Source organism: Melanotaenia boesemani, chromosome 18 (genome assembly GCF_017639745.1).
Source record: "Melanotaenia boesemani isolate fMelBoe1 chromosome 18, fMelBoe1.pri, whole genome shotgun sequence".
In the NCBI taxonomy this organism is placed as follows: Eukaryota; Metazoa; Chordata; class Actinopteri; order Atheriniformes; family Melanotaeniidae; genus Melanotaenia; species Melanotaenia boesemani.
The window spans coordinates 3,188,198-3,200,222 of record NC_055699.1 but is presented as its reverse complement, the minus strand read 5'-3'; the positions used below and the strand labels follow the sequence as shown (position 1 = coordinate 3,200,222).

The following is a 12,025-nucleotide window of genomic DNA, read 5'->3' as shown; positions in this document are numbered from 1 at the left end:
ATATATCTCAGATAAGAGGTTTTGCTCTGTAGTAAATATTAAATTTACTTTACTTTGACTGAGGGGAGTTACAGGCTTATTCCAGTAGAAGGCAGTAGAGACTATAAAATGACACATGACCCAAGCGTTGAGCATAATTAAGGCCAGTCCTGTATTTCTAGTCTTATTTGTTCTAGTTATGATGTCACCTGATTTTTTCTTTTGGCAAACCATCTGACAAACACCTGACAGGCTGCAGCGTGGCTCTGTTTTATCAGCTTACAGAGGAGCATGAGAACCTGCACTGATGCAGGTCTGACCCATGCTGTACGTGCAGATGTCAACAAACACACTCCTCTCCTTTCTCAGTGTGTGTACTATGCAGATTCCCAATCTCACTGAGCTTCAACTCTGCAGCACAAATTGGATTCTGGAAGTTTCCATACCCTGCAGCTGGATGAACAGGATTAAATGTAGAAATCTAAAGCTTTTGACATTTTTAGTGCTCCAAACTGTCTTTCCAAAGCATAAATTACTGTGTGGAATAATTAAATGCACAAGCCTGGCACAGCATGACTACAGCTGCTCCAAAACACTGAATTACAGTTAGATATTTGAAGCTACTTTTGAGTTGTAATTAAACTTGATTCTCCATCCTTAAACAGTAAACAAGTCGGTGTTGGAAGCAAGACCTGGTTAAATGGCATGATGTAGATCTGATTTTATATCTGCCTGACTTTCAAATGAGTCTTTTCCACCTAAAGTTACAGATGCTAGTTTAAAATCTGATGCTGCAACTATAGAAGCATAATTTTAATTAAGAGTTAAACAGATAATATTTATGATTATCTGTTGTTTGTGAAGTGTAGGGATGTGTCTGGTTAGTCATTTTTTAGTTGATTAAATAAAAGAAAAAGAAGAACAAGTCGCTGAGTCTTAATGTAAGAAGTCATCCCTGGAACTGTTATTGTCAACAATTCATTCAGTAAAACGAAGGAATCAGTTTCTGTAGTTTAGGAATGTGTTACAACTCAACCACATGTGCATCAACATACTAGAGTGGCGATAAGTCAGGTTAAAGTGCACATCCCTACAGAGGATTAATAAAATGTAAAGGTGCGGTGTGTAAATAAAGCCTCATTAATGTTTTAGCTTAAATACACACACAGATAGAGGCTGTTGTTCTGTCATCTGCATTCGACTAGGCTTGACATGAACGTGCCCATTTATGTACATAAATGAAGCCTAAATTAGCCTACATATACACACACAAACACACACACATATATTTATATATCAATCAATTTTAGCAGAGTTTTGGACTAAAATGTTCTATGAATCAGGCCATAATGACGGGATTAACTGAAAAGTTTTGAGATGATACTGAAGTAGAAATTTCTGACTCAAAAGTATGATTAAAAAAAGTCTTGAAAGATTTAGGTTCTGAAACTGTATAACATGTTTTTGTAAGAAGCTATTTACAGCATTTACATCCAAATGTATTCATATTAATCTGAATACAGTCAAATAAAAGAAGCTGCTTTTAGTTTTACAAATAATTAAACCTTTAATATCAAATTTCCAAAATGCAGTCAGACCCATTTTTTATCTTCCTTAAGAATTAAGATAGAAATTGCTGTGAAACCACTATAAATTCTCCAGAACTGGCTTCCTTCATCTTTGACACATCAAGTCACAAAATATGAAGAAGATACCAATACGTGTCGATACAAATTCAGTCCGTTTTATCTGTGTTGCTGTCATCATGACATTTTTTCTGTGTGAACTGTTAGAAAAACAAAAACATGTCAGACAAACACAAAATGTTTTCTTGATGCATTTTTTTCAAGTCAAATGTACAAGTCAGAAGTTTGGGCCTGCAGCCATGCCTGAGAGTCAGAGCTGCTCTTGGCCCCTACAGGCTCTGGTTTGGCTGCTGTCCCTGGCTGCACAGCTGGGCCTGGTTGTGTGGACCCACTCCCCACTCCCCTGCTGCTTTGGGTTAGATAATGTTATTCTACATAGGGCTGGGCTTGCTGCCCACTCGTTTCATTAACCTGCTGTAATATCGTTTTGTCCAGCTCGCTGCTCTTTACCATTTGTGTCACTCTCACGTTTACAAGCGACCACAACCACATCCAGATGTATGAACACACAAAACAATGTGTTGAGTGCTTAGGCCCTAAGGAGAAAGGCTGTGTTTTTGTTTAGATGACTATCTGATCCAAGGAGAGAAATCTGAAGATGGGAGGCACACAATCCTGGCACAAGGACGTCCCCCGACTGTGTGGGAAGGTCAAAGCACAAGTACACTTTACATAAATCCATAAACTCTAACTTCCTTCAAAAGCGCAGCATGCCTCATTGTCAGATGTGTGCTGAAAGAAACGGGGCTGCTTAAAGACAAGACGAAGCCATCCTGAAAATAAATGCTGGAACTCTCTCTTTGCACCCACCATTATCATAAAGACACGCTGTGTGCGGTTCACATAAACCAGTCCAAACAAAACCTCACTATGGGAGCCTCAACTGTGCAAAAACACCTGCGTAGCCGAGTCCTGACCCTTAAAATACTTGACAAACCTGTCTTCTTACAAACTGTGCAACTGGCTGACATGATGTGTAGGTGCCAACCTCAGATAGACGGGTCTCACTGCACTTTGTCAACAGCTTGTTATAAGATAACGTAACACACACTGGAGCAGTGTGTCAATGCACCTGGAAGCTGCTGTCTGCACTGTAGGAGGGATTTAGCTGTTGTACAAATAGAAAAAGTGCCTTAATGTTTTTGCACCTGTAGTACTAATATCTAATCTGATACATATATCAGCAAACAGATGAGATAAGAAGTAGTGTATGAGCAACTGGTATTAGATTGAACCTTTCACCTCAGGAAGCTTCCACAAAGTTGCCTTCACACACTCACACTGATGGGTGCAGAGCTGCCATTAAAGGTGGTGACCTGTGATTAGAAGCAACATTTCTACATGTGAGAGGCTGGGAATTAATCTTAGAAATATTCCATTGTACACCAGAGATAGCACGGGTACAAAGAAGCATTATGAAATCATTTTTACATAACCAGAAGCCTGGTGGTGTGGAAGCTACACTGTACTCAGAACCCGTCCACTAAGTACCACCACCTCCCATGGGCAAGTCTCCTACAACAATATCAAGAGATGGTACTGCAGTTATTCTGTGGACTGTTCTGGACCACAGTTTCTGACTTATCACAACTTTCTGCAATAATCTGGCTTTTTTTTTTATTTTATTTTGTTACCGTTTTGGATTGGACCACAGACGTAAGCCCACTCACTAGCACTGATAGTGATCAGTAAACCAGTAAACCTGTGTTTTTGTAAAGAAAGCGGGATCAATGCCCACTCTGGTGTTCCCAGTGCAGCAATGTCACTAAAAATGATCACGTACACCCAGATGCTTCGTTCCCAGCTGGAACTGATGCGAATAAGTATTGATGACAGAGTGAGGTTGGTTACAGCGTCACCGCCGTCGGCTCTGCAGAGGCCCGTCTTCCAGACCTGACGTGCACCCCTGCTTGCAGCGCAGTTACACTGAAGAAGTCTTGTGATTGGTCGGTTTGTGGTTACGTGCTTCGGGATTTCTGGAGTTTCTCACTGAATCTGTGCTGGAAGAGAAACTGCAACATGACGCCGTCACTACGGTCGAGTGCGAGAGCACATTTCACTAGCGTGAGCTACACCAGCCCAACCATTCGCAGATACCACCCGGTTATAAATCCAGCTTAACTGTCACCATGACAACAAAGTAAACTCTTTTGGTTGAGAAATGGATGAAGGTAAAAGCGGACCTGAAGTAAAATGCTTTTCAAATTATCCCTAATTTACCTCCAAAAGGCCATTTACACCACCTCCATATTCAGTGTGGGAGAATATCAAACTGCAAACGTAACTGAATATCCACACGCAACTCCCACCGAGACTAACTTCACGTCCAAGACTATGCTATTCCCAACCTGGAAGACATGCCGATGTAAAAACACATGCCTGACAATTCTGTTCATTCTGCCCATGTGTTAAATCATCGAAACACAGCAACACACACACATGAACACACATGCATGCCTGGTGTTTTTCCCACCAGGACAGGAAGATGTGGAGTTCTTTCCATCACTTTTCTTTCCGAAGAATTACAAATACCAGAATCCATCCAGGGAAATGAAAATATGAACTGACATTACTCAAACACTAAGCAAACAATACAAGAAAGAAAAAAAAGTTGACTCTGGGTTTGTTTTCTTTTTGTTAAATGAGCCAAACCCTGCACCGAGGAGTTTAAGTTCAAGAGGGGGAGCGAGTGACAAACATGGAGTTAAATAGAAACCTTAGATAAATTAAACCTCTGCCCTGAACAGATGGTTCAACTACAGAGTAGTAGAGCAATTCTTCATTTAAAATGCATCAAGATAACTTCATCAGCAGTTTTTTCTAAACTAAAATGAAAGAGCAGGAGAGCAAAGACTAGTTCAGTATCTAGTAATACGATGTAATATTAGTGAATGTTAATTAACTGCAGTTAGTTCTCAAAAAAAGAGCGACTGTTTTGTTTGTATTTTATTTCTTTCAGTTTTGTTTCTAGTTAGCATGTGTAATAAAGCCAGAACTTTACAGGTTAGTTCATTTGATCTGAACCCGTCAGTCTTCCTTCACTTTGTTAATAAGGATAGAAGAAGTAATCAATCCTTAGATACATGAAGCTACAGGCATGACACATTTTGAGTAAATTCACAAATGATAAAAATCTGTTTTCTAAATGTTGCTGGAGCTTAAAAGAAGGAGAAAAGGGTAAATGAAGCATCTAGGAAGTCATTAATAGATGAGTAAGAAATCCATCTGTTGGCACCATCTGCAGTAAGAGCTAGCAAATAGAAGAACTTAAGCTTCTATGAAGTTGAACTAAATTATAAAGAAATACATTAAACATGAAAAACTACAGTTTCAGGCAGGAAAGGAGGAAAAACCCCCAGTTGTTGCAGTAAGCAAGGTCAAAGATTTAGTTCGCAAAGAAAGGGCGAAGCAATTTACAGGTTATTGCAAGCTTTACTGCCAAGAATCTGAATCGATATCCAGTCTAGAAACCAAAGAGTATGTTGTCCACTCCGGGCCGAGACACAGCCATCCGACATCCAACCACTACTATAGAAAAAAGCAGGTAGATTAGCTCTAACATGACAAGTCCGCTGCAGTGTCAAAGAATCTTATGACTGCAATTTATCAAACTGACATTTTTCTTAACATTTCACTATATGATGACAAATGTATTAATTTCACAAGTATGATCCCATAGGCCCACTTCGTTTATATGTTGGTAAATGTAAATATTTAATTGACTGGCCATACGTTTTTTATTGGTTTTACTACTGAAAGATACTGGAAGAATATTCTTTGTGGATCATTATGAATACGGTGCTTTGAAAGTGCCAAGTGGTCCCAGAAAGAGAAAAGGAGAGAAATCCTGTTTCATAAAAAAGATGCCTCAAGTTGCATCGATAAATCATGAGGTCACCTGAAGGTTCTCACCTCTACTTGTTAACATGTCCATACCAGAGTAACAACAAGGACTTCTGCTGCGAAGCTGCAGAGCGCTGCCTTCAGCCTCACAAAGGACATGGTCACACAAACTATGTTCCACTTCGAAAAATGGAGAAACAAATCCTGAATATGTGTTGAGCAGGGATAATCCAGAGGATGTACAATTTCAGGCAAACTTCTGATTCTTGTGCTTAAGAAGGTGACAAACAGCCAGCGGAGAAACTTTCATTGACCAAGTTAAATGACTGTTTCCTCTGGGCTCCAGTAGGAAGAGGAGCTCTCTCTCTTTTCCCTCAGACATATGAACAGGAGAACTGAGCGGTGGTTTTATTCATGCGTCTCTCCCCTTTTCAAATATGTCATGGTGCATTTATTCGCTGTTAAAAACTTTTTGAAGCTGGAGACAGTGTGGCTCAACTGGTGCTAATTTGCTACTCATTTTTTTGACAGATTAACATCCTTTGGTCTTTATTTACTTTTTTCCTTTGTTTTCAGTAGCATGGACATCCTCTGTGTCCAAATGTACTGTTTTATATTGTTTGTTATTTACTAATATTTGGGTTTTTCATTGGGGATCAAGTGGGACATGTAGGGCTTTATTCACACAAGATAAATTTGCAGAACTGTATGAGTGCATGTTCTCATTGATTACTGTTGCAGCTACATGGCTCCATACTTTAAAACAAAAATTGGAATAACTTGATGTTTTTCTTTTGTAATTTTATATGGCTCTAAGATGTTTTTCTTGTCTTTCCAAAATAAAGATGTAATAAAAAAAAAGAAAAAAGTTTTGATCTGGATAAAAATAATAATAATTTAGAGCTCTAAAAAGAAAAAGCATCTGAAAAAAACTGTATGAAAACAAGGTGATCATATGCTGCACTAATGCAGGTTCCCGAACCTCGGGTCCCCGAGAAGCATAAGGGATCTGCGAGGTTTGACTGTACCGAGCCTGTGTGATTGTTAAATAACGCCATGTCCACTAAAAGGAACGTTTTGTTCACATGCAAACACCAACTTTTCAAACATGGTTTCAAAGTGAATAAATGTTTTATTAATGAAACTTGTCTGAGAAACACCACAATGCAGGCAAAAAAAAAAAGTGAGGCTAGACGTTGATATCAACATTAACAGTGGTTTCATAGAAGAACAGGACAGAACGCAGCATTTGTGGCGAGAAACTAGCTAACGAAAGCGTAGGGGCGGTGTCCACAGCTTTTTGGTAGCTGTGTGAACAGAGATTTAAAGGGTTGGAACCACTGAACTAATGTATTGTTGTTAATGAAAAACACTCAATACAGACAAGTGAACAGGTGAATGTTTGGTGATCTTATCCATTGTCTCTCCCCAATATGACCCTTTGTAGGTGCACAACACATGTTGTTTGGGGCTTTACAGCTAATTTGCACTGACAATAAGAAAATAATAAAATGAGAAGCTATGGCAAGCTAGAGGAGAAGTTACCTAAAGCTTGGTTTAAAGTGGATTAAAAGTGGGGCTGGTAGAACCAGGGTCAGGAAGCTGAATGTTTCTAATACTTGTTTCATTTAGCTGCTACTGCTTTCTGATTCGATCAATTATGGCTGAATTAGCCCAATATTAGCGGTCCTAAACAGATCAATGGGTAAACAGAGTTGGTGTAAACAAGGCAGACAGCATCATCTGCTGGCAGGAAAAAGATGTGGGCGGGGCCAAATATCTATATTCAGAGACGACCAATTTACTGAATGAGGACTTGGCCCAATTTACCAGCTGGTAAAATCAGGAGGTAAACATTGCTTCAGGAAATTTAACCAAACAGTCAATGAAGAGCCAGATTTCACCACTGCAGTAAAAAATTAACCAGTTTTGCCAAATAACTCTGATTCTGGATATTAGTTTTATAAGTTTTTATATGTTCAGTTATGGCAGGGGTGGACAACATCGGTCCTTGAGAGCCACAGTCCTGCAGGTTTTCCAAGTTTCCCTGCTCCAGCACACCTGACACAAATTAAATGGATCCAACAGCCTATGAGGATCTGCACAATGACTCACTAGTTTAAGTCAGGTGTGTTGGAGCAGGGAAACATGGAAAACCTGCAGGATTGTGGCTCTCAAGGACCACCGTTGGCCACCCCTGAGTTTTAGTGTTATCATGTTTTATGAATTGGTGTTTTCTAACTAAGCAAGTTATTAAATGTATAATTACTTATGAATGCTGTTTAAATTAGCTCATATTTTAACTATATTTAAATGTCAAGCCTAAAGAGAAAACTAAAAACTGTAGAAGTCACAGTGGACATTTAGAAAGAAGATAAAGCACCAGTTAGATAAGCAGCAAAAGGGAGAAAATAAGTGAAGGGACCAAACTTTGGATGCAGCTTTCCAAAAAAAAAAAAAAAAAAAGAAAAGAAAAGGTGGGGCATTAAAAGTCCACTGGAGAATACTGGGGAATTCTGTTTGCTTGTGCTGCATCGCATTCCTTCTGCAGACTTTATGGGAACAAACTGAAATCTGCCCAAAAAGAGAAAAGAGAGGAACTGAAGCTGGGATATGCAGAGAGAAGAGTTTCACGTTGAATGAAAAACAAATATTTGAACAGATGGAGAAATGTTTTGTCGCTCCTCTTGCTCTGCAGTTTCATACGGATTGCACAAAACGGCTCATTCGGATTTTATCCATCAACAACTTGTTAAAATACACAGCTGAGGAGACAGGACACAGAAATAAGAGAGACCGACAGAAGAGGCAGGGAAGAGGAGAGGAAGTGAGATAGAGAAGATGATTTTGGATAACAGTCGCCTGGTATGTACACAACCACTGAGAAAGGAAATAAACAGATCCACAACTGAGACACACAAAGTAAGAAATACCATTCTCCACCATGCAACTACATTAATGTTTATTTGTATCAGTATGAGTGTGTTTGTGATTTCTGGAGGTTTAAAGTGTATCCAGCGGCAACACCCAGCTAGTCAACATGCGGTTAGCTAACCCCCCCCTTCCTCATTCATTTCCAAACACCAACAGCCTCATCACACACGCTGGCCTGGATTCAAGCAAACAAACTACAGCGCAGCGTGCTGGGGAGGCTGCAGCGAACTCACAGACCTGAACATTAAAATAACCGAGCACATGGGACGTATTATCTGTCTGAGACCCTGTGTGTGACTTCACATGGTTTTTCAATGATGTTATGAGTGTTTTGGAGTTGATGCCATTTGCTATGATTGTGACCAGCAGTGTCCGCAGCTGTCACACGGCAACAATAGAAACTTGTACACATCAGTAAGACATAACAGCACGGCCGAATGTGTAAAAGAACATTATACTTTGCAGCATCAAAAGCATGTTGCTGGTTCTCTCTGCAAGTCAAAAATGAACTTTCAACTTTCTGCCAACTTACACAAAGATTTCACAAAGACAAATGAGATAACTATGCACACTCAGACTCATTCATAGGGTCAATTCACAGACATCAGTTAATCCAACATGCATGCTTTTGGACTGTGGGAGGATTCTGGAGTATCCAGAGACAACCCACGCATGTACGGGGAGAACATGCAAACTCCATACAGATGGATTTATCTTGTAGCTGAGATATGAACCGGGAACCTTCTTACTATGAGGTAATATTGCTAACCACTCTACCACTGCACAGCCATTGTTTTCCCTCCATTCTTTCATTTACAGAAATACAGAAAAACTATATTTGATTTGTCCTGTGTACAGAGCTACCAACCCATTCTTCCCAATTTCAAGTCTGTAATTGTCTACAATGCTCTTTTAAACCATTTCAGTCTAATTATTTTTATGACTTTAAACTGACATCCCACTCCAAATCACCAGAGGAGAAAAGAAATGGGAGAAGAGCTACGGATCTAGAGTTAGGCTTCCTATGGGCAGGTTGGGGGTGTCATGGGGTGGGGTCCACATGTACCCCAAGCAGACCACGGGAAGTGGAACTGTCAGATCTTCTGGAAATCCTGTTCTCAAGGTTCGCTGAAGGTTTTAGATGTTTCCTGCTTCAACAAACATGATTCAGATTCAATTTAACACTCTGTAGAGATCCACTTAATTTCAACCAGGTGCGTTGGAGCAGGGAAACATCTAAAACCTGCAGGACAGCAACCCTTAAAGGCCAGATTTGCTGATCCTAGTTCTGGGGTACAGTAGGCCTGGAAGGTGGTTTGTCTACAGAGGAGCACATCTCACAACAGCTTTTTGGAAACTTTCCTGTAAGTTGTTGTCTAAATATAACAGCTATCTAAAGAAAAACAACTCTGCTCTGTAGACTGTACTACCTCATAGTTAAATAGTTTATTTACCTTGTTATGCTAAATTGAACGATCTAATACTTCAGTGTATTCCTCTGTTTGGATATCTATAATAAACTGCATATTTGTTTCTTATTACATACAGTACATAAATGTTTAGTGTACCTTAATATTTTACAGTTATGAGGACTTTCAGAGAAATTCCTGACATTCCTGATATCAGTTTCTGACATCCGACTGGGTTACATGTCAGCATCCTCACCACTGCTTAGTCCCAGAGTCCGCCAAGAGGCCAAGAGGGATTTATGAGAGGCTGGAACTGAGCCAGGACACTTCCTGTAGCAGCAGGAGGGGGTCTATCTAGGCTAGAATCATTATTCTCCATCTACTGAGCTTTGCTTTAATAACACACTGACACAGTCCCACATGAGTTTTGTGCTTTTAGGTAGTGACACACAAAGGAATCCACATTTAAAAACAGTGTAATGTAGCAAAGCAGGAATGTGCAGTCCTGTGTATAATGAGACAGGAGGATATGGAGGAGTTAAATGGGTGGAGAGAGGGGTAGCATGAGGAATGTGATACTACAGGCCAACATGGATGATGAGGGACACTTACAGGAATCTCTCAATTTCCCGTTAAGAGGTATTTAAGCTCAGATTTAGCTCAAAAGCTCCACTCACTCTCCTTCGACCTTGGATTTTTCACTGTTACTGCTTGTTCATGCTAAAACAATTTAGTGAAACATACCTCCTGGGGCTGTGGGACCATTGCAGCTCAAACAAATACAACTAAAAGAAAGAACTATGAACTCAGGTGCATGAAATATCCACTGACCAAAAAAAACACAAATAAATTTAATCCTATCTGAATAAATGTGATTATTTCTGTAAGGCCACATGGTTACTAATCTATGATTATGGAAGCTCAAGTAGAAAAGCTTTGAGGCACCTCATGTACATTTGATGTACATCTAGACATGAGATGTGATGCAGAGGCTGTTAAAAAGGCTTTCTGATGAAGAGCAGCAGAGCAGCTCTGCAGCATTCACGCTGGGCTGCAGACGTGAACTGAATACTGAGGGGCTGGAATGATGAGCCGGATGCTTTGAGGAATGCTGAAGCCTTGCCAAGCTAGCAGCCAGGCTGATACACTAAAGACTTTCAACTGCAAAGTGCACACAACACCACCTACAGACAAACTATGTCACCTGTAACAACCATTTTTACAACCATTACTGGGTCAAAAAACTGCTTTTGTGCAACAATCAATAAGGTTGAGGCTACAAGTTAATGAGGCAAAAAATAGTTTTTAGATGCATCTATATAAGAGGACATTATAGAAATGAACTGTCAATCCTAATCTAGATGTTATTCAGAGGAGTAAAAAAAAGAACTGAGTAAATGGTTTCTGTGCTTCCCTGATTGTGGCACCTGAGCTCACCGTGAGCATGGCTAATTCATGCAGCATTTATACAAAGTTTTGTGTTTCCAGACTCACCTCGGCTGCCATTTTCATCATCCTGGAAGAGAAACAAAGAAAGAAAATACATGTTAGATCATCTCTGAGGTGTTCTGACTTAGGTATTTATTCTGTAAACACAAGTGGAGATCATTTATGACGTTCTCATCAATAAAACCTGGTCCAGCTTCTACAACAACCCCATATCTCAATTGACCTCTTTAAAAAAAAAAAGAAATTTATCACAAATTAAACAAAAATATTAAGAGACTAATCTTCAGGGTGAACCTTAAAGTCACTAGTGAAGTAAATCTGAAGAGATCTTGGTTTTAAAGCAATGAAACTTGGTTGCTTAGTGTTGCTAGAAGGTGGCCGTATAGAATGAAAAAAAATAAAAAATAAAAACTGCTGCAGATATTCAGAAGAGGAAAATGGGAAGAAATCTTCTTCAGGATTTCCTTAAGACGCCAGTCTGTCATGTGAATTTATCGTTTGCCGGCTCAGATCAAAAACAGCTGGTGGGTTATGTCATTTTAATGTTTGGAAAGTTTTAATTTGCTCTAATGCTCATCAAGTCTTTTCATAAACAGGAAAAATAAAACCAACTGGATGTTTTTTATTAACCATTTTTATTGGAGTTTTCTCATTTACTTACTCTGAATGTGAATCAAAACAGCAACAAACAACATTTGCTTATAACTCTAAATTCATGGCTAGACCACATCTGCTTGTATTAGATAGGGTCGCGTGATAGGTTTC

General features: G+C 39.5%; 1 protein-coding gene across 4 annotated transcripts in view; it reads right to left on the bottom strand.

Annotated features, from left to right (window-relative positions):
• The window catches only part of LOC121628690 (rho GTPase-activating protein 21), a 92,978-nt gene that overhangs the window by 27,951 nt on the left and 53,002 nt on the right, over positions 1 to 12,025 (bottom strand). For all 4 annotated transcript variants that reach the window (XM_041967909.1, XM_041967906.1, XM_041967907.1 and 1 more), the window contains one exon: positions 11,306 to 11,327. In XM_041967909.1, coding sequence (XP_041823843.1) covers positions 11,306 to 11,327 — 22 coding nt within the window. The remainder of the gene's footprint in view (positions 1 to 11,305; positions 11,328 to 12,025) is intronic.